This window comes from Sander vitreus, chromosome 4, assembly GCF_031162955.1.
Source record: "Sander vitreus isolate 19-12246 chromosome 4, sanVit1, whole genome shotgun sequence".
In the NCBI taxonomy this organism is placed as follows: Eukaryota; Metazoa; Chordata; class Actinopteri; order Perciformes; family Percidae; genus Sander; species Sander vitreus.
In genome coordinates this window covers 5,079,844-5,106,354 of record NC_135858.1, presented here as the reverse complement: position 1 = coordinate 5,106,354, position 26,511 = coordinate 5,079,844, and the positions used below count along the sequence as shown (strand labels likewise).

The following is a 26,511-nucleotide window of genomic DNA, read 5'->3' as shown; positions in this document are numbered from 1 at the left end:
TTCATTCAATATTCTGATGTCTAGAATAGATACTGTCCTCTAGTATTATGTGTGTGAGATATTGTGATTTCCCTTGCGGGATTACATGTAAGAAAGTATAAATTATTATTATTATTATTATTATTATTATTATTTGTTTCTACCAAATTCCAATGACAAATATCACCTCACCTTTGCTTCCCTACAGTAATCCTCATGTAGTGTTAAACGTTGACTTGGCACCGACTCTGCTGGACATGGCCGGTGTTGATATCCCTGCAGAAATGGATGGCAAGTCTATCCTCAAGCTGCTGGACACAGACAGGCCAGTCAATAGGTGAACACACACAACAATTATTTTACTCACTGTCCCGGCATTTAAAAGACAATACAATAATGGCATTTCTCGTGTTGCAGATTAGATGGCTATTTGCCAAAAAGCAGTTTGCCTGGACTTTGTAAAGTTTTACTATTTGATTTTAATTTTACAATCCAAATATAAACATGTAACACCACTTTCCTTTCAGTGCTACACAAGACATGGCATTTGAAAATGGAGTCCATGTTGGTTCAGTGTAAATATCACAGCGTGGTCTGACTGAGGATTTTTTTAACTTATTTTCCAGGTTCCAGTTGAACAGGAAGAGTAAAACATGGAGAGATTCTTTCCTTGTGGAGAGAGGGTATGTTTTATTGATTGACCTTTTGCAGGACATGTTCTCAGTCCTGGCATTGTCTTCTGTCTTCTGGTGACATCAGACTCCTTGTCTTTGGTTGGTTGAAGAAAAATGCATGTGTTTTCCTGTTCTTTTAGGAAGCCTCCACACAAGAGAGCTGATGGGAAGGAAATGGCCCAGGAGGAGAACTTTCTGCCAAAATATCAACGGGTGAAGGACCTGTGCCAGAAAGCAGAGTACCAGACGTCCTGCCAGCAGCCAGGACAGGTACCTAACCTGCAGGAGCTAAGAGGGAGAGGTTATTAAAGTTTCAGGGGAACAACATGGAGTGTAGCTCGTGCAGGGTGATAATTTGCAATCTGTTTGACAATTTACTGAGTATAATATGCAGTCATTGTACTCTCATGGTTCAATTTGACATCACAGTGTCTTTTTTAATCCTACAAAATGCAGTGCGCTGAGTATAATGTGTGTGAATAAGTGTACGTGTAAAGAACACTCTGGTTTGTTAAAAAAAACTAATAACAACATTATAAGAATATTTGAATACTGTTGATCTGGAGTATGTCTTGCATTTTAGGGATATTTGTATGGTAAGTCTAACCCGATAAAGAACATTTTAGATGGTTGGTTTCTATGCATCAACAATTATGCTATGCTACAGTACAAGCCTAAACACCCGCCGTCATGAAATTTCCCTCCGCCTTATTTCAGAAGTGGCAGTGTGTGGAGGACCCGACTGGCAAGCTGAGGCTGTATAAGTGCAAGGGCATGGCTAGTCTCTTTGCTCCACGTATGCAGGCTCTGATGGCCAGCGGTGCCTCCCACGTCCAGCTGTCTCCCACGTCCAACTCAGACAGCTGTAACTGCGACGATGTGGGCTTCAAAGCATCTGTCCCGAAGAGGAAGAGGCTGCTCACCAAGAAGAGTAAGTTCCTTTTGTCACTCACATGTACCTTTGTTCTGGTAGTAATTAATATATCTGATTTTGTTCAGAAAGACATTTGTGCTTTACTTTGAAATGTCCTTGCAGTAGCCTACAAAACTTGCCAAACAGGGCCATTAATCTCAGGCTATAATAACCAGCTTTTGAAGTATTCATGAGATGAGGAGCATGTGGCTGTGCTGCCATCAAGTGGTGGACTAGAGTAGACATGTGATAGCCTGACAACTCACCATTGACAGGGCTCAACTGACTCTATACACAATGCGATTGGCCCGGCCAGAGTTTGGTTTTTCCAGCTCGCAAGCCAACGGAGAGTGCTTAGACCCCCCCTGGCTGCAAATTACATTTGCTGCCGCTAGGGTGCGTCTAGATTTCTAGGCTAGACATGTGAGCCTTTACAGTTTTTTTCGATTGCTTAAGCACTATTTTGAAAACAGGGACCGGTTTTTCAAAACACTACACACAATTAGCACAACCACACAGCCAATTAGCAGAACGCCTCAGACCCTTTGTAAAACAAATCACTCAAAAACTATACACTCATTTATAAACATCATATTTTGTTACCATATGAAACACACATTTCATATGACTTAATTCTGTTTGAACCAGTTACACACTGCCGTTGCTAACCTAAAACACTTTTAGCAATTCTACATCTCAGTGATTAGAGTACTGTAAATGAAGTACACAGAGAAAGTGCAAAGATACAATAAGTTGACAAACACAAATCCTACACAAGACCAATGCTGCAGACTGAGGAAAATATTATTTATTTCTCGCCACATACCCAAATCAGTCAACATGTCAACATGGAGAATCACAACAAAACATGTCCCAGTTTTCATGCTACTACAGTAGCGTACATGACACTGTTAGCTCAGCAAACAACAGACAAACATAAAATACTGTATCCAGTACAGGTTACAATTACAGTAAAAAACAAAAAACAACAAAAAAAATAAAAAGAATCTAAAAAAAACCTGAAAATACACTTACCTGCTGCATTTTTATAGTGCCTAAACCTGATTGGTGTGTCTACAAATAAGCAGTCATGTGTTTATGCACCCGATGGCTGTGTTTCACAGATTGGCTCATAGGTGTGGTAACGTGACAGTCAGTGCTTTGGAATTGCAAGTGTGTTTAGTGTTTTGCAAATCACTGTGTGTATTGTTTTGCAAAAAGTGTGAGGCTGGCATTGTGCTTATAGTGGTGCACATCTGGGCCAATGTTTTGCTCCTTGAGCGTAAGGTTTTGATAATTGTGTAATACTTCGGCAAAAACTGTAATCATAGGGCTCAAAAGATTCATGGAATATGATACCAAGAGCATGGAACGATTCATCAATATTTCCTATTGTCATGTGCTGGTCTTCACTTGTCTACATCATCATAGATCTTGATCTCCAGCATCTAAAACACATCCCTCTTTTTCATCCTACTCAGGTCCCTCTGTCTCGTCTCATTCAGAGGTGAAATCCAGTAAGTCTGTCTCTAGGAAGCGCTGGGCCCGCTCTGTGTCGTTCGAGCTGGACGGGGACCTGTATGCCGTAGACCTAGAGGAGGGCTACCGGCCCCTGGGCTCCAGGAACAGCAGCTGGGCCACAGACAGGAAGAGAGTAGTGGGGAATGAGGAAGACAATGAAGAGTTCAGTGGCATGGAAGTCACAGCCAAACCCACCACCAGCAATAAACTCACACCACCTGATGCTCTTAAAGTCACCTACAGGTGCTACTGCGTACATCAGTCTAAATGAATGTGTAATGTGTTTGTGATAAAAGAGAGAAATGAAATGTTGGGAAATGATTTGAGGATTTTGAGTGCTATTGTGCTTTTTTTTTTGTTATCCGGCAGGTGCTCTATTCTTATGAATGACACAGTAAAATGTGATGGAGGCCTCTACAAGTCTCTTCAAGCATGGAAAGACCACAAACTGCACATTGAGCATGAGGTACTGCGACATTCTGTACCTTGTTAAATCTAGCTCATAACACCCATTTCACAGGTTGTTAGTTAGCTTGTAGCTAATGAGCTTTGTGTGTTTGTCCCTCCTGTGTTTAGATTGAAACCTTGCAGACCAAAATCAAGAACCTGCGTGATGTCAAAGGTCACCTGAAAAAGGTGCGGCCAGAGGAATGTCAGTGTAACACTCCCAGGTGAGAATGTGTCCGAACCGCACTGTAATCTGCGTAAAAAGCTAATTAAATAATGTGACAGTTGTTTTTTTTTTTTTTGGTCTTCACAGTTATCTCCTCAAGAATAAAGAGACGTTCAGGCTCAATGCAGGGCGCATGCACTCAGTCAGGTAAAGATTTAGACAATTCTTTTTTTGTATTTCCTCTTGCAGTCCCGCTGTATTGAATTTGTTTCGTTCTCATCAGAATGCCATCAAAGCAACAGAGTCAGTGGCTGCAGAAGGAGCAGAAGCGCAGAAAGAAACTACGTAAATTCCTCAAGAGGCTCCAAAACAACGACACTTGCAGCATGCCTGGCCTCACTTGCTTCACCCACGACAACCATCACTGGCAGACAGCCCCCTTCTGGACAAGTAAGGAATAACATATGGCTGTGTGAATACATTTGAAGAATATTGTTGTGGAACTTTTAAATATTTTCCAAAGCAGGTATTGTGAAAATAATATTTTGAAACACTGTTGTAATACCCCGGTATTTTCCACTCTCACCCCACCCTTCCTAACCCACTCCGACTCCCTCCTTCCTTCCCTCAGTGGGTCCATTCTGTGCATGCACCAGTGCCAACAATAACACCTATTGGTGTCTAAGGACCATCAATGACACACACAACTTCCTGTTTTGTGAATTTGCTACTGGTTTCCTGGAGTATTTTGACCTCAGCAGTGACCCATACCAGGTATTTCATTTGTACAGGCACACTGTACTCTATGGCAGATACATAAATAACTTACCAATAATAACTATAAAACGATCCCACGACATGATTCATAGTACATTCCTGTGAGCACAGAGATTTTTCCAGAGTTTCCAAAGCATTTGCTGACTATTTTGCCCTTATTATTACTGTAGCTGATAAATGCTGTCAGCACCCTCGACCGCAATGCTCTGAATGCAATGCACCAACAGCTCATGGACTTACGGGGCTGCAAGGGACATAAGCAATGCAACCCAGAGAAGGGTGAGTAAAAAGCCTCTAAGGTAAACATGATTGATTATAGTGCCCCTAGTAATTTCAGACTGAGACTAATGTTACCCTACTTCCTTTTAGGAGGAAAAGAGCGAAACTACTTCAGTGAATACAGGTATTTTCGTCTTTCTCTTACAGCACAGTTGATTACTTTTATAAACACAGCAGATGGAATTCATGTTACAATTTGAACTCTGGGAGGTTGAAATCCTCCCTATTGTGTCTTTGGTTATGTTTCTTCTTACTGCCAGTCATCTACGGAGTCAAGAAAATGAAATACAGGTTCCTTACTGTTGTGATCACAGCCGTTATAGCATGCAGAAGCCAAAGAGGGCCAAAATGCAAGCCTGCTTTTCAGCTTCTGCTGTTACCTTTTTGTAATAAAGCCTAATTGCCTGTCTCTGCTGTGCGTGTGGGGGTGTATGTGTGTGCCTGCCTGTCGGTGTGTGTGTGTGTGTGTGTGTGTGTGTGTGTGTGTGTGTGTGTGTGTGTGTGTGTGTGTGTTTGTGTGTGTAAACCTGTTTGTTTGTCTCCATGCACGTGCATTTGCCCTGCACATGTATATGTGCTGTGCATGCTTCAGGCCAGTTCATCGTCGAAAGAGGCCAAAAGTGAAGAAGCCTTCCTCCAAATCGCTGTGAGTTTGTCATAACCCATCTGTTCCTTTGAAGTCAGCCAAGCTTTACTCCTATCTCCATCCAGATTTTTTTTCAGCTTGGTTAGATGACCCAGCAGCATGCTCCCCTCTCTCCTCTTTACTGTAATTCTTTACTCCTATACTTACAGTAACTCTCATTTACCTGCATTGCAAAGCTACACCATCTTTTTCATTTACCTACTCAAATAAAATAAAGCAATGCAGATGTAACATTGTCTTATTATGTTGTGTTCTCAGTCCTGTTATTGTCATTTCTTACTTTTCCTAGCAGTGTGTGTAGGACCAGATCACAACTGGAGCCATGGTTTCTAGTGAATGCTACGTGCCACGTGGCACATTTAATTCAAAGTCTTTGTTTTCCCTGCACAGAGGGCAGATTTGGGAAGGGTGGGTTGGTTAACCACCTGCATCCCACAACCCACCACATTGGCCTCCTCCAGCGAAGGAAAGAGAAGGGGGAGTGCAGGCATACCTGAGGACCTTGACCACACTTCGATGGACCATAACCTGAGATACTACTTTACTCTTATCTGGGTTTTCATTTTTGAGAGAGCTGCTCTTCATTACTCTCACCCAGGCAGAGGAGATGCTGAGACTGAGAGGAAGACTTGTCAATTCTACCTTCGCACACATTTCATTCTTATTTACATCATCTGTTTTGCCCCAGCTGTCCTGGACCGTTAACATTAACAGGATGCTGTGAATCAAGTGGGATAGTTTTATGTCCACAAGCCATTCTTTCTAACAGTACTGCTTGTACATAATATACTGTATATCAGCTTTATTCAGCTTTCTTTCATGACATATGGGACTGGGTGGAAATATGATGAGTTACATGTCAACTCTGCTGCTACTCAATATCGTCATGGTCTCATGATGTCTCTGTGCACACGCTGACTAAATCATTAGTCCTTGGAGTAACAAGACATAGGCTACAGTATGTTCTTTCTCTGCATCAACGTGTCTGCACATGGAAGTGGTATGGACTTTTAAACGACCGACAAAACTCTTCGCCATAATCTTTTGTATTATAGTTGATCTTAACACTGGTGAATGTCTTTAATTAAGCATCATCTTCCTCAAAGCTGTGAGATGTGAAGGGACTACAGATTGCCTGCCTTGATTGAACCCCATCCAGTGTCAGCCACACTTTGAACAGGCCTGCAGTAACTACTATCTCACAATGATAGAATCCAAACCTCCAGAATATTTGACCACTGGCCGAATGCGTCATTAGTAAATGCCGTTATACTCCTTTGTATTGTCATTACCATCACTGTAGAATTAGCTATATAGTTTGTTCAGCTTGCTAGACATGGTGCTACAGGATAACAATACAGAAGTAAAACCTTGCTGTACAGTATGTATTTGAATGTATGTTGTGCAATTAATATAAATGTTTACAATATTTTTTATAATACTGAAGAGGCAGACCTTGTATGATATGGCATGACAAAATGAACTTGTAGGGAAAAATGTAGCTTGAGAAATGTCATTGCCCGCAACTATGTATGTTTGTCCTTATTTACATCGTAAAAGCACTTAAAGGGTTCACTGTGAAGAGATACGCCTGTACGTTTAATGCATATATAGTTTACTCTGTGCCAGAGGAACAACACAACAGTGTAGTACTTATTGATGTGAATTTTAGCAACTTGCCTTTGTTAGCTTCTTTGATTTTTCTTAGCAAATATTTCCATAGACCTGAGCGCTGATAGTAATTGTGAATAAAGTGTTGTTTGACCATAACACATGAGCCAAATTTTATTCTGAAACTGCATGGTGGTTTGTGTTCCTGTCCAGCAGGTGTCTCTGTCTGCTTGTCCCATAGACTGTAAAATTAAGGCTTGTCCACGGGGGATAACAACACAAGGGTAACATGGTACTAGGTTACTACAGCTCACTACAATTACAATAGTGAAGATAGCTAATTGTGTGATCATAAAAGAGATAATGTACTAAGCTCTCTGACTGGCTGAATTAATTGAGAATACGTTGTAAAATGAGCATATCAAATGCCTGATGTGATATTCAAATATGAATCCGGCGTCTCTCATACTGGTGTGTCACTTAGCAACCGCCGTGTTGTGGACATCTTTCAAGATGTGGGTTTTATTTAGCAGAGAGCTACAATCTTAGTTAGGTTTGCTAATGAATAGCATATTTTACAAATGACGACTTAATAAAAAATAAACAATAGTATGTAAGCCTTTTTGTAACAATAAACTAGGAAAACAAAGAACGCAGGTATTTCAATACACAGAAAGATGTACAACTTCGGTAGCGTAAGTTATTGGTCCAACTGCAAGATAAGTTGACAGACAGTTGCGGACCGTTAGTGTTCCCTCAAAGCATGATGTGATAGCTCTGGTCACATAGCTAGGTTTTTACATTTTTTATTACTCTGCTTTGTTCAGCCAGCTGAGCCACTAAAGGGTTTTGCTTATGGTTTGGCTTCTGCTCTTTCCAGCCAGACAGCTAGTCGAGGGGACAGTGTAGGGGGAGTGGTGGGGGTGCAGACCATTTAGGCAGACTGGGTGACCCCCATCCCAACCTAGCTATGACTCACGTGCAGAGGCGGAGACTGCATATGAGATTCACCACCGGAGAGGACTGTCCCGTACACTCACTCTTCGGACCGCTCTGTGCGCTCAGAAAATTACCTTCACCCCGATACAAGCTAAACATCGTTTTCCCTTTTTTGACGCCTTGTTTACAATGTGAAGAAAATGGCGGCGACAAGGTACGTTAACTCTCACTTTAATTTCATAGTGATATAAACTTAACTGGAGAAAGTTACGAAGCTTAAGCTTGGTTGCCTCGCTATCACCCCGCCGCTTACAGATTTCTGAGGGCAGCCAGCACGCAGTGAACAAACCACGCCACTCAATGGATAATTACATTGTTTAAGTACTTTACCGTGTTTGTAGGTGGTTTTAAAGCTTAAATGTTTGCTAAACGTTTGTGAAAATGAAGTAGCTAACTTACGCGATTGAGAAAAATCAGTAATGTGAAGAGAGTAGGTTGAAATGATTCATTTAACTTAAAACTGAAATTCAAATGATATTTTCTAACGTTGGGCAGTTATTATTCTGGCTCACCAGATGTACAGCAGTTATAAACAGTTTAACTAGCTAACGTTAATTTGTAGCTTGCTAGCATGTAGCTTGGGGAAATACGACAGAAGTTTGACACTTAGCTAAAGTACAGTTAAGTTTTGCCACAATTTGCTATTTGTAGTAGAGATAAATTATCTGTAGCTGTCGGGGAGGTCCAGCCTACTTTCTTCGTTAATCTATCATCAACCAGACCCATCTTTAGATTTTTTCTAATAAGTCTTTGCTGTGGTTAAGAGGCCAATAACCCAAACGGAAGGCAAATGTTCCACAGTTCATTTGTTGCTCCCATTTTTACTGGTGGAAGAAAGGTAACTCGGGCTCTTAGCTTTAGCTACTGGTTTGATCTCCACATGTTGGATTTCTTCAGCATCTGCTTTGACTGCATTAACACTTTGTTTAGCTTTCATCGGTTTCTTGGGACAGATGGTTTGCTTTAGTCCTCCCAGACTATTTAAAGCTACTGAGATGAAAAGGATAACTTTGGTTCCTTTCACATTTCCTTTACTGCTGTTTAGTGCTATGACTTTATATACAGTAGACATACTTTTAATGGCTAAAGCTGATGTTTTGAGAGTCTTTGATGTCCTAATATTCTTCCTCCTATGTGTGTGCCTCATGTTGAATACTACGCCTTGGTCACTGTTTTACAACCAAGCTACCCAGACAGATGTAATTGATATAGCCTGAAGTGATAAGTTTGGCATGCCATGCCAACCTGACATCCTGGGTGCATCAGTTTCACCATCCCCCTGCCAACTGGTGCTTATCTGATGACAGTGTGGTGTTGGTTTATGCAGACGTGTTAACTTCTCTATCTGCCCAGCACTACATTGCAGATAGAGAAGGCAGAATGGCGGGACAAGACAATGGTCAATTTGGTGTTGCTCCCTCCCTAAAACATGTCTTCCATTATTTGAGCTTGTCACCATGAGGAGCAGAAATTACAATAGGATGTTCTCTCACTGTTTGCCTTACTAGCTCACAACAGTAGACAGACATAAGGGAACAAACCCTGCAACCCCTTAAAAGATTAATCAAAATTGGGTCTTGGACAACGACAAGGCAGGATGTCCATCCTACAGAGGATTTGGCATTGTTGGACAAGTTTGTTTGCCAGTTGAGAGGAAGTGATTTTGAAGCTTGTACTCCAGTGGCAATGGCTTGTTGTGAGTTGTGACATGTTAATAATATGACTGTGGATGATATATATATATATATATATATATATATATATATATATATATATATATATAATCATAATCATTAGTCTGGCTATCACCAGACCAAGCTCAATCTTTTAAGATTGAACATCAGTCTGGGGAGACTGCTCTGTATTTTCTATTGCACAAGAGGTGTGATCAACGGGCATAGTTCAAATGACTCTGTATGCAATTGGATAGTCCTTCAACCAAACAGACCAACGATCCGGGTGACGTAGCAGCGACAGCGGCATCAATGGGTTGCTGCGCTTCGGTGGCCGCTATGTTGAATGTAAACAAGTCGCTGCTTGGTCACTTCTCTATCGTCATCGTGTTAAACCCGCCAGTAGCGCGCCAGCTGGATAAGACAGTTTGTGATTGGTCCCTGCAAAATTGTAACGGATGCAGGATAGATAAACGTACGGGTTTCCAGCCTGTGCTGCAGGACGAAATCAAATCGCCGGCAGATCGGGCTGGGTTTACCCAGTCAATCAAGTCATATTTTCCAGCTTCCGTTCCCTTCTTTCCTGTTTTCTGGACTATAATCCTGGTTACATCCCTGTGGATCAGTGTTCTTAACTCTCCACACCCACTTTTCATCTGACTTTGATTCTCTGTGGCCTGCCACAATGACACTGTAATGAGGTTAAAGTGATTTGCCAAAACACATTAATGTGCACCTGTACAGCCACTGACATCTGCAGAGATTAAAGGCTGGGTTAGATTCCTGGCCCACACTAGCTTGAACCTGACGCTAAGAGTGCTGATCATCACTCACTAGCATTACAGGGGATAATAACTTGTGGGATGGTCATGTGCACAGATAGGCTGTAAGGATGAATTAGTCATCTGCTTCAAAAGAGTTGAACGAGTCTATATAATCGTAGTGAGCTGTGCAGTGCAAAACTTAAATGAGCTCTACACAAAAATTACAAATGCACATAAAATGCAATCATTACACACAAAAATGTTACACTGGAACAGACAGGGATGAGACACAGGTTTTATTTGCCCCTTAAATGCAGCGTCATATTTGTCTCACTCTATTCCAAACCTAAAACTCTGTTGTTATTAAGAACTATTAATCTGTCCCTACACCGTTGATCCCCAGCAATGGCCTCTTAAATCATAATCCACCCCACTCCTCCCCTCGGGCCCGTACAGACCCAGCATTAACATCTTCACCAGGCTGCTCTGCACTTCTAAGCCTGGAGGGCCTGGCGTCTGCACCTTCACTTCATCTCGAGGACAATCGGGACGTTTCTTTCCTGTGTGGCTCCTCGGCCAGCCACTGACCCCCCCACTCACTCTGTAACTCAGCTCTGGGATTAGATTCTGGCCTCGTTTGTCATGTCAGCAGGGGAGGATTCGGGGGGATGGTGTGGTCCAACTTAAAATGTAGTTACAAACTGCTGGTGGTGGTAGGCAAGCAGGTCAGAAACTAATAGTAAATGTTTTTTTGGCAGCACGCAGAATGCTTGAGTTCATTTTTAAAAGGCTGGGCAGAACATGTCTTCATATTTAAAGTGCTCATATTATGCTCATTTTCAGGTTCATAATTGTATTTAGAGGTTGGACCAGAATAGGTTTACATGGTTTAATTTTCAAAAAACGTGTGTTGAGCTCTCTGTTTTAGCTACAGAGTGAGGCATCTCACTTCTGTTCAATCTTTGTTGGGAGTCGCACATGCGCAGTACCTTGGTAAGGACTACTAGCCAGTCAGAAGCAGAGTATGAGGGCGTGCCACACTAGCAGCTAGGCGAGCATTATAACGTGTGTTCCAAAGTGACGCACATTCGTCACAGAAGTAAAGGCTGGACTACAACAGAGCTGTTTGGAGCAGTTTGTGAACAGTGTTTTCTGTTGGAGATGGTAAGTCCCTTTGGGGTGGACTTTGGGCTTTTTCACTTTGTAAACCTATAACATGCACAAAAAAGATATATAACACAATAAAGGAATGGGGGAAAAGCCAAAAAGCATAATATGAGCACTTTAACATGTATGACCCTGAATGATCTGACAAGATAAAGTTTGGACAATGTATGTTTAGGGTAATTAAACGCAATTACATCCGAATAGGTTTATTCTTTCTTGTTTGGACAAGCGACCCCATTGTTCCTGCTCGGACAGCTGGTGTACTGGACAGAAATGCCTGCCTAAATGTGGTAAACGCCCTGATCCCGTCCTCAGCCTGCATATGTTCACTTTCGTCCAGAGTCTCTTCTGACCTGAAAAATCCCCATGTGCTCTTCAACCAAGGAAAGGGGTGGATTTGAGGAAGGACAGGGAATTTATTGACCCTGTTGCTGGAGTAGTGTCTCAGACGGACAGTAACTGCTCAGCAGAGCAGTATGGGGGCAGAAATTTCCCAGCATTGCTGCTGAAAGCTGCAGCGTTCGTGGGAGAAGGGAGGATGGCAGGACATGACAATACTCTCCATACAGAAATCACAGAGCGCTGCTTCTCTGCAGTGAGTTTGTAGGCGGATTTCAGCGAGGGTATCTGAAGTAACATTTAAGACTGCCAACACTAAAATGTTCTGCTGGAACCGGTGGCAAGGTAGGCACTTTTATCTCACATCTCATGAAGAATCAGTTTGTTGCAGTGGGGTGAACATTTTGGCATCTACAGGGAATTAATTCACCATTAGGCCATGAAAAATCGCTAGTTGGAAAGCAGCATGGGAAAGGCTAGCCTTGCCGAACGGGGCTGAACGACCTTGTGAGATCCAGTCTAATCCAGTGCCAATGGAGAGGGGAAACTGTCTCTAGTTCTGGATTAGGGCAGCTGTTGAAGGAGGTCATCACCACAGACCTCGTATACATGTCCCAAGCTCCTCCCCGCCCCAGCTCTGATTGGCTGGGCTCCCCTGTGTGGAGGCACCACAGAGAGTTCTCGTTGAATGAAGTCTGCCTGTTGATCTGACAATAGTCTGCATTGTTCTGTTTCATCACAGGCTTCAGAATAGGGTGCATTTCATAGGCTTTGTAATGCATATGACCGTGAGTCATCACAGGACATTCTTGTCAACTAGGTAACCATTTTTTTCCTGTTCCCAGATAGCCCACAGATTTACATATAACAAGAAACTGTAGGCGACTGCTGCAGAAGGAATAATTTTATTAATTTCCCAATCAATTCATCGTGTTCATGCGGTTGTCTTTCACAAGCAAGCAGTCAACATATGCCTTTGTATTCCTTCTTGCTGAAGACAGAGTATAGGCTGGCATTGTGCAGAATCCAAAGTCCACTTTAGATTTTTTATTTTTTTTTACCATGCCACGGTTTTAAAATAGAAACCCATGTCCAAAAGTGGCACACGTTTGTGTAGGCCTAGCATAGCACACAGACCAAACCGGACCATCTGGTTCTAACGGATTGTGGGATGTGCAGTCATTCTAGTGACTCACAACTGCCAATCATGCTGGAAGTATATTTACTCGTCTTCACTGAGTGATGATGACATTTCCTTGTTGTAGGGTTGCTGCAGGAGGATTATTGCGTTTGACTTTACAGAAATTGGCCGAAAGACATTGTTCGCCTCAAAGGTGTTCAATCTGCTGGTAAAACACAGACGTACCGCAAAACATTACATTTATCTACTAGGGGTGGGAAAAATAATCGATATATAGATGCATCGCGATTCTCTCTAGAACGATTTGATCATCGATTCTGATAAGTTAATAATTGATATCTTTGATATGTGTTGATTTTTATTTAAAAGATCCTGTCTCCAGACAAGTACAAATCAGAAAACAGAGTGCCTCTGACATGGAAGATTACTGTGAGAGAAGTTGACTTTAAGGCTTAAGCATGGAATGACTACAAAACAAAAACCTCAGAAAACAAAACGTTTCATTAAAACTTGTGTGTGACAAATATATCTAAGCTTTGTCTAGCCGCTTTGTCTAGGAAGTGATTAGCAAACTCAGATTTATATGTATTTTTTTTTTTAAATCACGCATGGAAATGTACATAAAGAAATTGTTGCATCGATAATCGGTTTAGAATCGAATGGTTGGCCTCTGAATCGGAATCCAATCGTGAGGTGCCAAGAGATTCCCACCCCTATTATCTACTGTAATCATCATCATGACTGTTGTTTATCTCCAAATCGAAATGACTGTCTGCCTGTAACACTCTTTACATGAAGCCGTTTTTTTTTTTTAGCTTTGACAAAACGATCTCTCATGTGTTTCCACACTCTCCAGCAAAATGTTTCTTCTTTTCCCAGCGTGGTGTCTCTCTCTAAATGCATATTTAAGGCTGTTTGACTCCCTGTGGTCTGTACATGAAGAATAACAGATGTTTGTACAGAGGAACCTGTTCTTCCCAGCCGACCGTGTTGAACTGAAAGCGCAGCCCGCGCAGTGGACGCGTAGTTCCAAAAATTCAGAGGTGCACAACCACACGCCGCGACAGCTTGCAGGGTCTTCGCACTGGAAAAGACAGCTGTAGTAACGTCATTTTATGGTTCGTGCCGGGGAACGCCATGTCACTGTGGCTACCATAAACCTTTTTCAAAACAACACCCAATATAAACAGCGTGTTAGCGTCTAGCCCTTTTGGAGGTAAATCAGGTGACAAGGTGAGCTCTGTTCACCTTTATCCTCCCATGCTCTCCTTCTTCTATCTGCGAGGCATGTGGATGCCCAGCTGTTTGGTCTTAAAGTGCTTTAACTCACTTCCCTTCCTTGGCAACCTGCAGCTCTGGTATCTGGGTTGGCTCACATAAGGCCGGCTCTATCATGCCTTACGTGTCTTGCCGTGAAAGACGACTCCTGAACTTGTGTGTCAGCACACGAGTGAGGAATGGACACTGGCAACTGCTCCTGAAGGGGGGGGGGGGTTGAAGTAGATAGAAAAGGTCTGAATCTTTTTTTAGGCCATGTCCCCATTAATGTGGTTCAGTTTGAAAATGCTGTTTATATTTCTGTCCACCCTCTCTGTGATAACTTATTTTATTTCAGCATATCCAGTCACACAGTCTGTGTTAACATTGACAAATCTGTATAAGGTATAAGTCATAAATTTAATTATGCTGTTGGAAGTCACATCGGTTGGACAGAAGTGCGTATTCGTTTAAGGTCTCATTGATCAAGCCAAGTTCTTGCCCAATTTTTTTTTCACACCCCTTTGATCATCTGAATTCTTCAAGGGATGTACAGAAGATGGATAAACCCTTTGAACATTCTGACAAGGGGCAACAGAGTAAACAAGACAGGCAGTATGCAGCCCTGTGGGTCTGGTTTACAAAGCGCATCACTGTTAAAGTCAGAGAACAAGATAACTATACAGCATCCTAACCCCTGGCATTAACTTTATGAGGGTTTCTGTAGGGATGAATGCCAAATTGCCTCTCAGAAGTCCATTGCTTTAAAACAGACTCAGCAGTCTTCATGCAGGTTTGTTTGTTGTTAAAATAGGGACCAGTTGTGCCATGAGTCTGACTGACCTCTAACTATGGTGACACGACAGTTTACGGGAGGTGTTAAACAAAAGGTCCAAAGAATGTGTGTATGACAGGTGCAGGGCTTTTTTCTGTCATCTGACATATGTGCACTCTCCCCCTGATTGTTCTGGATGCCTGGTCTGAGTGTATAAGCCTAACACATCCTGCACAGTGACGACCCACATAGCACCTTGTCCCAGCTCTGTTTCCAACTGAAACTTATGGTTCAGCGGACACTTCCAGGAAACAAACGTATGCCTTTGCAAAGGCTGAATTACTCTTTTGATCAGGACAAGATTAGCTTCCCTCAAGCCCGATTCATGTCTTTACTATCAACAAAGTACTGGCAATGGAAACATGTTGGAGGAAACGCAACCGTCCAAGCTGACCTATAATTTCTAGCCGTGTCCCATAGTTTTTTTAATGGGGAGCACCCCTACACACCGTTAAACAAAACACCAGCAACCAAATATCCTAACCAGGGTACAAAATGATCACCATCGACTAGCCAAATGCTGCTAAATTATGCAAGTGACTGGTAGATTTGCTTTACTCGCCAGCCAAAAGAAAACTATTGTAATCTATGAAATGGCTGGTAACATTTGAACATTCACTAGCCATTTGGCCAGCGGACAAAAAAGTCAATTTTGCACCCTGATCCTGACTAAAGTTTTTAAGGAGAAAAGTGAAATGGAAAGTAAACTCATATAACCCTACATTATTTTAAGTGTGTTTCTCAAATTTTGTCAGTGCAGTGTTGGGGTGACACACGCTAGAGCTGCTGCCATCTTCACTCCAGTAAACGGGGCCGTGGCCACAGCACTCAACGTGCCAGGTTTACGATTACACTCTTCGTTAGTCACAGCCACTGGAACTGCTGCCAAGCACTCAGTAGTCGGTCTGTGTCCTTGCTCTTGTTTTACAATATTTAGATAAGCAGGTTGCCTAGCAGCCATCCTGAAAAGACTTTGTACTTGAATATACAGTACATGTCAAACAGAAGTCTGCTTATGGAAGATCACTCCTTGTATTTTATTGAGGTACATGCCTCTGCTTGCCCCGAGAGTGCAAATTACCAGTGGTTTCGTATTGTTGCTACATTTTTAATAGTTTTGTACCTGTGCATCTAGGTGAGTTTAAATTCCTTCCTCTTCTCTGAGCAATCTCTTGTTTTAAAGCCAGTATCTGAGGAGAAAGGAGGTTGTATGTGTCTAAATAGGAAATGGCTGGGCTGTAAATATACTGGCCAGGGTGGACCTTGGCACTTGTTGCTGGGCCTGGTGAACAGAGTGCTAAGGTTTCCTAGATGAATGGCAGGCCCTGTGTGAGAACTCAGCCTGCCTTGGTCCACAAGGGACGGTCACAAGCAACAGCTCAGAATAGTCTGTTGTTAGAAAGGGTTAGAGGTTGCCTTACAAGAGTCCGGATTGGTGAATGGAAGCTTAGCTGGCTCGCTGATTTTGTCTATTAGATTATATCACCTTAACAAGTTTATGGACAAAGTAATGCAGTACCCCCATTTGGCTCAGTTTCTGAAGGTGTCCTATCTGTCCATCAGAAATGCCACAATGGCACTGAAGCATGAAGCTGCATTTCAGCCATTACTAGATTATCTGATGAAACACTGCTACCATAGTTTGGTCAAAACTCTATGCTACACAGAAAAAAAACAATCTTTTTTCTCTCTGTATTGTTTATCTTTTTGACAAAATCAACAGCCACATTGGTTTTTGAGTTTGTTTGAAATCCAAAGCTGGACAATGACACAAGGCAGCTAGTTGCCCTATTTCTAGTGAATGTATTGTCCAGTCCTCTATGTTTACCGCTTCTGGGAAAAGTGCCATTTACACTTTGGCATTGGCTTAGAACAATGGAGCAGATTCCATGAGCTATATTCTGTTGTTTCCCTCACTATGGGAAACCGCTCTCAGTTCTAGTTATTTTAGGAGCTGACTGTAAATTGTGGATGATAGATGAAGTAATTCTCCTTCAGAAGGAGACCTTTGGCACATTGGGACTAAGAGTAACAAGATGGTTGAGAAGGTGTGCTTGTGTGCACGTATTTCTGTGTGTGCCTGTGTCAGTATTGTCCTCTCGGTCTCAGTGGCAGGCTCTGTTTGCAGAGAGTTTTTGTACAATTTGACAAGCTTTATTTTTAGTCGCTGTGGAATAACCATAGGCTGCTGAAGCGTCTCCTTGACCCAAATGGGAGACAAAGATCCTGTGTGCCGCGGGAGAGCAGAGAGTGTGTTATTACACGCAAGAGTAAAAAGGACGTTGTATTTCATAGTTAGATTTGCAAATCTTTTTAAAAGCTGTGGACAGTTTTTGAGACAGAATTGTCACCAGACGAATGATACCCCCCACTGTTACAATTAAACAGTGTAGGTTAGCTGAAAAATCCTACTCCTCAACTCTCTATGTTCCTATATTAACTGAAGCGCAATCAAGTACTGGTTTAGGACCACACAAGCCCCCAACACGGGTCTCTGGCATGCAAGTCTGCTTCAATTAGATTGACTTTCCCCAGAGGAAAATCAGGTGATCTGTCCTTTAGTCAACGAGCCATGTGTGTAATGAGTTAATTTTAGTTCAATATAAAATGTTTCTGTTGAAGTTCTACTTCGCTGAGCTGGTGCAGACTGCATTCCAAACCATTTATGAACATTTGCAGCACGAAGCAGACTGCCTCAGTTGTTGGGAGTCCTGCACTACTTTTATGTCTGCCTCTCAAGTCAGAGAATCACTTAAAGCTGAGTAGGCTGGAGTTAAATGAATTAGTACTACAGACAGTAACTTTTCACCAAAAACGTATAGCAACTAGGATGGTGTTTGTCCGCTACTTACCCCCTCACGGTCACTTAGGTCCACTGATCAACTTCGGCTGGTCACTCCAAAAACCAGGTTAAAAACCAGGGGCGACGACGCTTTTTCAGCTGCAGCGCCTAAACTAGTGGAGCTACCTCCACAGGTCAAATTGGCCCCGACCCTCAAATCTTTTAAATTGCGTCTTTAAACTCACTTGTATTCCCTGGCTTTTAACCCAGCATGAGAACTGTGTGGTCTTATGTTGTTTGATGTGTTCTATGTGTTTGTATATGTTTTTTATGTTTCATTTCTTGTCCAGCACTTTGTAAACCTTTTTTGTTTTTTAAATGTGCTATATAAATAAAATGGATTGGATTGGACTTAATTTTGAGACTGAAAGATATGTCGTTATGGTGGAAATAACTCTTATTTTCATTTTAAATGTGTCGAAATAAAAATGTGTCGACCTTAGTCCTGGTAAATCCTGCAGAAGAAGTCCTTTTGTATTAGGCAATCACTCATGTTGTTTGAGTACTCCCAAAAGTGATGTTCCAGGAATTTCATAACCTGAACACTGGTCTGTCTTCCTGCTTATCTGGCCGTGTCAACAGAGCCCAGCAGGCTCGCTCTCAGCTCTAACTGCTGTTTATTTACCCAGAGTGAACAGTCCTTATGCAACCACTACATCCCGTGCTGCTAAACTCGTCAGCCACGGCCTCCACGGTTGACCCCCAAACCCTGGTTTCCTGTTGGGGTGTTCAGGACATGGTCCGGCATGTTACATTTTGTGCTGGTTTCCCCAATGTCATCACTGCCATGGAGTTTTGGGACTCCAAAAAAACCCCTCTAAAACAATAAACACTGCATTTATAGAGAGTGATGACAAACACAGGACCTAATAATAAGGAATGCAGCATGGAGAGATCATTTTCTCAGAGTGGGAAGGGCTCTTTTGGAGGCCGGGAGCAGTAAAAGGATGAAGGCGCTGCTATGTGTGGGATGGTATTGACGGTTTGGCCTCTGCTTTGAATGCCCCATTATTTGCTAGGCTTCCTTCCCATGAAGTGTTGCGAATTTAATTAGTCTGTAAGTCATCTTCTGATAGTTGGGCCTCATTGTGGTAGCTCAGACTGTAAACGCTACTCTGCTATATTGAATCCAAACCCTGCATCACAAACAAACGCATAAAACACATTTTTTGACACTTGCATATACTTTTTCCCTAAATGTCCCCTCTCATTTTCTTTTCATCCCAGGTGGGTTAAAAACACAGTATAAAACCACCCCTCATGTTGAGTCCACTAAGGTCAGGGCTGCTTGCCTGGTGTGAGGGGTTGGACCAGATGGCTTCCCAGCATAAAGCACTGGGACACATGGGAAGACCGTATGTGAAAGGCTCCTATATCCCCTCCATGTTCTTTCTATGTATACCTGGCTGTTAAATCAACTGATGGAGAGCCTGGTGCTGGAAGCACATTAAGAGATGTAGATTGATACCTAATACCTGATGAACAGGGACGTCAAAGTTACTCGGGGCTTTGCAGTTAAAACGGAGAACAGCTGTTCCTTCCAGTGAGTTGTAGTCAACACGGTGACATTGTAACCCTGGCAGACCTGACTGGCACCACACTGCTCTGTTTCTATTTCTGAGGTCGGGGGTGCACACAGGGTTGATTTGGCAGGCACATGGGAATGAATGTGGGTACATGTGGTGGACATTGTAGGCACTCTTATCCATGCTAAGCTTCATGCCCCTTCTGATCATCACAGGTAGCCTGGACAGCAGGCTCCCTGTGACAAACAACCGTGACCGGGAGAAGAAAAGCTTATCTGTCCCGAGAAAGCTGGGAAAATATCCAAACCTATGTCGGATTGTTGTGACACTACTTCACTCCCGCTGGCACTTTTCTCTCAAAGATACTAGGCTAGAGTTGAGTGGGATATTGAAAAAGAGAAAATAAGTGGTCATTATGCGAGACAAAAAGGGAGCGTTGTGATTTATTGAATATATTGAACAGAGTCCTTTCTCTGGCTCTGATCTAGACATCTACTGTGTCTGACCCTGGGGAAAGGACTCTTGCTGCCTGTTTGCAGTGTTCCTGTTCCCATATGGATTTGCTGGCACAGTTAAGGCCTGCATTAGGGAACTACGTATATCAAAGGTGGCATAATGGAGCCCACTAAAGAGCATCATGACCTGGATATATAGCACCAGCAAACTGCAGTCCTCACTGATTTGTCAGACATATTTATTGACCTTGATTTTATGTAGGTAGCTGCAGCATATTAGTGGTTGACTGTTATGAGTTTTATTTGAATGGCCAATGCCAATATTTAGAGAGCAGGATGGACAATATAAAATGCCGATATGTTTTTATGTTTTTTTTTGTTTGTTTTTTTGGATCTGATAAGATACAACAATTTAAAATAATAAAAATAAATGTGACACAAAATTGATGAACCTAACCCTTGTGTTGACTTCGGGTCACATTGGCCCGTTTTAATTTTAGTTTTATATCAGAAAAAATGGGACGTAGAAATAAGCGCTGAAAATGTGTAGAAGAAATATTTTACAATTTAAAACGTTGGCAAAAGCAGAAACAAACTGTGAAAAAACAGTCGTCAAAAACGTCGAGAAAAAAAAAGGTTGACAGGAAGATACCACAAGGGTTAAATGAACATTTATTTAACACTGTGTCTGCATTATCTCTGTTTAGTCTGTGTTTGGTTGTCGGCTATAACTCGCAGCATAGTTTTGAAAACGCAGCCCTGTGAGCTAGTTTAGCTGGTTGAAAGCTTGCTGCCGTCTGGCTGCCTGCAGAAGTGTCTGCACTCAGACAGTTTTTGTCCTCGTGAGCGCACACATCGGCCGATGCCGATTATTTCAAAATGGCATTAATCAGTCCAATTAATCGGTCGATCACTCCTGCATATACCTGTAATGTGGGGTGATATTATTCAATTGCAATATGCCACACACTTTGTTTGACGCAGATAGATAGTGTCCTATAAGTTCTCCGAAATTCAGTTCATGTTCTAATTGCGTGTAATTGGTTGTCCCTCTTATAGTGCCTTTTGCATGTAAACCTTTCTGCAAACTGGGTTGTCGTTTTCTCCATTTCGCTCTCTGCTTCTCTTTTTTTTGCTCCTCCCCTCTGCACTGTCTCTTTTTTTGTTGTCTGTGTGTATTGTGCTGAGTTGGCTGTTGCCACTCTGTGATTGTAGTTAAGCTTGGTGGTTTTTGCCTTAGTAGCACTTGGAGCGTATGGTTCTCTTTGGGCCTTGCTGACTCCATGCCTGCTGTCTCACTGAGCAAGTCCACCTGTCCCCTTATTAAGGAAACGCACACCATCACTCCTGCTGCTCCATTGCCTACCAAAAAGATGACATCATTGCAACACACACACACACACAGATGGATGCAGTAGGGGACACACACATTGATACACTCCCCATATGGGCAAGTGGGCATTTGTTAGCCCTCTCAATCTGTCAAACAGTGTGAGTTGTTTACTGCTTGTCGAGTTGATTAGTACTCAGGCGTGACCGTGGCCCCCAGTGCATCTTTATATCCTGTTGGTGGATAATCTGTTGTCATTTTTTAGCTGTCAATAATATTTCGTCCTTTGTCTTGTTTCTTCTCTTTCAGCTCTGATTGGGTAGAGATCCTGGAGCCACGCTCCCGTGAGCGTATGTATGTGAACTTGACCACTGGTGAGTGCGGCTGGGATCCCCCCTCAGACGTTCCTGTCCGCCAGGCAGACGGTAACCAGTGGTGGGAGCTATTCGATCCCCACAGTGGCCGCTTCTACTACTACAACTCTACTGGGCGCCGCACAGTCTGGCATCGACCCCTGGGAGCTGATATAGTGCCCCTCTCCCAGCTCCAGGCCATGAGGCGATGCAGTGAGGCCAAGCGGGCTGGAGGGGCCGCGGACAGGCACCACCATGGGACCACGGGGAGTATCAGCAGTGTAGGGAGCCAGGGGCGCTTCACACCTTTGCCCGAGCAGGAGGGAAACAGCCCTGTCCCCAGAGCTCCGGAGACCAATGAGGAGGCTGCCGACCCTGAGCTGGACCCGGCAGTGGACAGCAGATTGCAGGGAGACGGAAGCAGCACCGAAAACAGCACAGACGGCAGTAAAGACCCACAGAGGTAAGCCTGACCATACCTTCAGTAGCCTCTACAGTAAGTCTGGAAAGTGATTTGTGCTTAATTAGTGGATCAAATTACCAGGAAATGTGATAGTCATCGCAGCGTGTGGCAATGTGACTCGTAATGACTTTCAAATGCTTCTGCTCTAAGAACTTGCAGGAATATTTTGACTTTTGACTACTCAAGCCGAACTCAAACTGCTTTTTTATTTTCATTCTCACTTATCTGAACATTCCATATATCCCATGTTTCCATACTATTGCCTGTGAACCGTGCTCAGCCATTTCAGCAAATCGCTACCAAATGGGGAGAACGGTCTGTTATATTACAGAGCATGACACCCCCCCCCCCCCCCCCCTCCTCCCACACTAGGGTCACTAGTGCAGAACGGCCCCTAACAGTAAGTCATTCAGAGACCCCATCATGTGTTTGCCGTTGTGGCCTCGTCCAAACCACCGTCTCTTCCCTCCAAGCCGGATTCCAGACATGCCACTTCTGTTTCCCCTGGCACAGGACCACTGAGGCCATCTTAGTGTCCTTCTGTGTGCTCACAACCACCCTGCTCCGCTCTGCTCCAATGCTCATTTCATTTTCCTAAAACAAATCTAGGCTCCAGGGCATCAAAGACTGTAACGCCCCGTATGGGTGAAAGCCTAAACGTGCATGAATAAGAGGCATGTGAGAGAGTGTTGTCTGTGGTTAATAGCAAGCAGAACCGCTACATTCCAGCTGCCTATAAACAAGGCGAACCCTGCTGGTTTCAGAGCCTCTGCCATGGCAACTCTGGTTCTCCGGTTCCTCCTGGCTCTTCTTGTACCTCACCTTGGCCCTTAGGAGGTCTCTCCTCTGACCCTCCGATCCTTTGGGATTACGTAAAGGTGGAGGGGGAACTAATTGGTCAGCCATGGCTGTTGAATGACACTACTGGAGGCCTTGTTGCATTGCCTCTGGTGTGTATGGGGAGTGTTAAAACTCCCCACAGGGTCTCACTTTGTCCCAGTGATTCAACCTCTCCTTCAGCCTTTTCTGTCTCCCCTAAGACAATGACCAGCTGTGTTCCTCAGAGGAAGCCCACAGAGGCTTGATAACCTACTTGGCCATATGGCCCTTCACATGCTCACCAGCTTCCATTTTTTAGCAGGTAATTAGAAACCACCACAAAATGCACAAAGTCGGTGGAATGTGACAGCTCAAAATGGATACAGAACAACCCTGAGACATGCTTGTCTTCAGTTAGTGGCCCGCCATATTGATAATGACAAGGATCAATGGGTAAGAACAAGGGAGAAAGTTTAAATGAAGAGGTATAAGGGTCACAGTGGTTTGAGGTTAGCTAATTGTTCTGTCCCACGAAACAGAGGAGTGTTAGGGGCTTTTGCGAGAATATCCTCTTCCTTTTTTTTGTTGTTTATGCTACTTCCGGTCATAACCTTTTTTAGTTCCATAGAGTAATGGGGTATTTCATTGTTTAAAGTTCATCAGTCTTTGATTTGAACGTCTCAGCTATTTTAGACTTCATGTGTTCTTTTTTTTTTTTTGGCGGAGATGAAATGTTTTTAACTTATGACCTTTTGAAAAACAATGCTGTTCTTTGTGAAGATGGGACAATCCCAGTTCTTCCAGCCCCAGTTTACTTTTGTTTTGGGCTATTAATAAATATTTTCATAATAGATAGAAGAGTTTCCAAAGTTTCCATAAAACACACCCTGTGTGTCATTCTAAGCACTAGTTGGTTGATGCTGCTTACTTTCCCTGTCTTTGTAAAGCTCATATGTTTGTATTTGTCTATGTTCATGCTGAAAGGAGCACACCTACTAGGTCAACTTGAGTGCTAAATCAGTTACTCATTGGCCAAGTCTTATCACATGTTCTGGGAATTTCTGGGTACTTTGAGTCTGTGACGCTCATCAGGGAAGTACCGTGGTCTCCAGAGGGTAAACATGTCAGTCACATGTGGTTATAGGCACAGGAAACTGAAGCAAACTGATCTCTTACCACAATGAAGGACCTAAAGGTGTTACAGATCAACTAGCTTTTAACATCTGTATTGAATTTCACTAACCGTTCAGTGTCGGTGTCTGTGTGTTGTTGTCATCAACCAGATAACATCTGTATGGGATTTCACCATGCGTATGACCGTCTTCACTGTGTGTGGGCTCTTCTCCGCAGCACTGAAGTTACAGAAAGACCTGCTGAGGTTGAGTGAATGTTAAAAGTCTGCTGAGGACACATGACAGCATGGTGTAAGACAACCCAGAAGTGGCCCAAGGTGGTTCGCGTCAGGGTCACAAGCACAGCACTCTTTTGTCTTATGGGGTGGCCTGGTACGTATAATGGACCACTAAAAGGAACAAAGGCTCCCGCTTAAACCCAGTTGTTCCCCAGGGTCAACTGAGAGCTTTCTATAAGCAGGAAGGCTGGGTATCCTGAATGGAGAAGAACACCAAATTACCTGTATGTTCCCTCTCATTTAGCCCTGTAATGATATAGCAGTGCACCAGCATTCAATCTTGAAACTCGCTTTTCCTGATTGTTGACTGGCTTTAGATTCCTTTTTAAATAGATTCAGAAAGCTTACACAGAGCTGGATATATCAGTACCTAAAACATCAACTCTGTCTAGCTTGTGTCATTGTTTATTTGTATGTGTAAGTATTTGTATGTTGAATTGGCTTAACACATTAAAGAGTAGATAAGATAGCTGGTTTCATATGAGTTTGCAACCAGTTTATTTAAAGGAATGTTGGGTTTAATTTGGACTAAAAGGACAAATGTAGAAAGCTCTCCCCTAAGGTGCCAACCAACTAAAAAACAGAACTGCAAATATTTTATTTAAATTTCTATTTTGGTTTCTATTTTGGGGTTAAGTTTTTAGAGATCTTTTTTTAAAATAAAACATGCTCATGAAAGCAGAAGTATAAAAAAGCCAAGACCAAACAAGCTTCTCCTCATGTGCTTGAGGCTGTCTGGCTATGAGTCATGTAGGAGAAATCACCAGTAGGTTTTTTTAGGAAATGAGGGGGCGTCTTATGGGGTAGATAAAATGTTTAAGTTTTTAATGAGTCGCACATTGTCTGCATGTTTACTGCGAGTGGCCTCTCACGCTTTTCATCTCCCGCCACTCTGAGGACAAAGCCACAGAATCTTTACGCACACTAGAAAGACATGTTTCATCTCTACACTCCTGGTGTCGTAAGCTGATTTTCAGCTCTTTCCAGATGGCGTTTTAAGGCAACTACACACCGGGCCAATAATCGGCCGTTGGACAATCTGGCGAGGTCGGTGACTCGAGTCTGTTCGGTGTGTTCCGTGCCATCGTCCGTCCGAGGGGCCACGAAACACGTTTCTGTGAACTATTTTAGTAAAATATGAGAACGTATTCTGAACGAGCCGCCATGACAGTCTGTCTTTGTATTCCCGGAGAAAACAAACCCACGTGACGCGTTCGTCCAATCAGCTGCCGGTTTTCATTTTTTCCGCGACAATACAGATTAGCGCCGCCTGCTGTTATGGAGACGTATTACGTCTCGTCGCTTTGGTGTGTTCCGAGGCACTTTTTTGACCAACTCGGGGACACTGATCAGCCCAACTGCCTTTTCTGCCGAGGGTCGGCCGTCTGGTTGGTGTGTAACTGCCTTTAAGTCTGCCTATTTCTTTTTTTCCATGGCGAAAAAGATGCACTTTGAACTTGTGAGCATGTTATGTGCCTAAATTCTTCGGTCTGGTTAACAGGTTTAATGTCCAATCTTGTTTCTATACACCAGGGTTTGAGTTATAATCTGAGCTTTGTGGGGGTCTCTAAATTAACTCACGTAAATTAAAAAAAAAAGGGTTTGAAGTACATTCTCCGCTCGCACACTCTCATTAGGAGGCGTAGTTGGTGTAATATAAAATAATGACTTTAGGGGATATAAACAGACTAAATGTACAGACTACTTATGAAATGTGTTTCCAATGAGAACAGAACAGAGGTGCATTGAATGTAATTACATTAAGCCCAAGCTGTACACATATTAAAACTAACACTGCAGACACTCAACTGCTCTTAAATGGACCTAATTAGCATGACCAGCAAGTAAAAGAACACAAGATAAGTTAAGTAGCACTTAACAAGGAATTTGCCTTGGTTGTTGGTGCATACATAAACATATTAAACATTGATTTGAAATAAACAAACAATAAATAGCAAATAACTATTAACATTAAGAAGAACATTAAAAAAGCGTTGATTATACACAAAACCATATTGCTATGGGACTTAATGTGCTTACAGTTCAATGTCCAACAGTTCATACCGCTGGGCGGAACGTACCACTTTTAAGAAAGCGGTTGGAAGAGTCCAAGTGGTGCTGGCC

The 26,511-nt window shown here is 42.8% G+C and overlaps 2 protein-coding genes across 2 annotated transcripts in view; both read left to right on the top strand.

Moving 5' to 3' along the window:
* Positions 1-7,162, top strand: part of sulf2a (sulfatase 2a) — a 38,208-nt gene extending 31,046 nt beyond the window's left edge. The window contains exons 8-21 of the mRNA XM_078247851.1: positions 188-316; positions 606-662; positions 794-923; positions 1,371-1,584; positions 3,048-3,330; positions 3,457-3,553; positions 3,664-3,758; positions 3,848-3,907; positions 3,984-4,150; positions 4,332-4,474; positions 4,648-4,756; positions 4,847-4,880; positions 5,349-5,402; positions 5,793-7,162. Of these exons, the coding sequence (XP_078103977.1) occupies positions 188-316; positions 606-662; positions 794-923; positions 1,371-1,584; positions 3,048-3,330; positions 3,457-3,553; positions 3,664-3,758; positions 3,848-3,907; positions 3,984-4,150; positions 4,332-4,474; positions 4,648-4,756; positions 4,847-4,880; positions 5,349-5,402; positions 5,793-5,823 (1,603 nt within the window). The 3' untranslated portion in view covers positions 5,824-7,162. The remainder of the gene's footprint in view (positions 1-187; positions 317-605; positions 663-793; positions 924-1,370; positions 1,585-3,047; positions 3,331-3,456; positions 3,554-3,663; positions 3,759-3,847; positions 3,908-3,983; positions 4,151-4,331; positions 4,475-4,647; positions 4,757-4,846; positions 4,881-5,348; positions 5,403-5,792) is intronic.
* A 732-nt stretch (positions 7,163-7,894) lies between these two features.
* arhgap46a (Rho GTPase activating protein 46a) overlaps positions 7,895-26,511 on the top strand; it is a 36,656-nt gene continuing 18,039 nt past the window's right edge. Inside the window, exons 1-2 of the mRNA XM_078247850.1 lie at positions 7,895-8,166; positions 21,651-22,157. Of these exons, the coding sequence (XP_078103976.1) occupies positions 8,153-8,166; positions 21,651-22,157 (521 nt within the window). The 5' untranslated portion in view covers positions 7,895-8,152. The remainder of the gene's footprint in view (positions 8,167-21,650; positions 22,158-26,511) is intronic.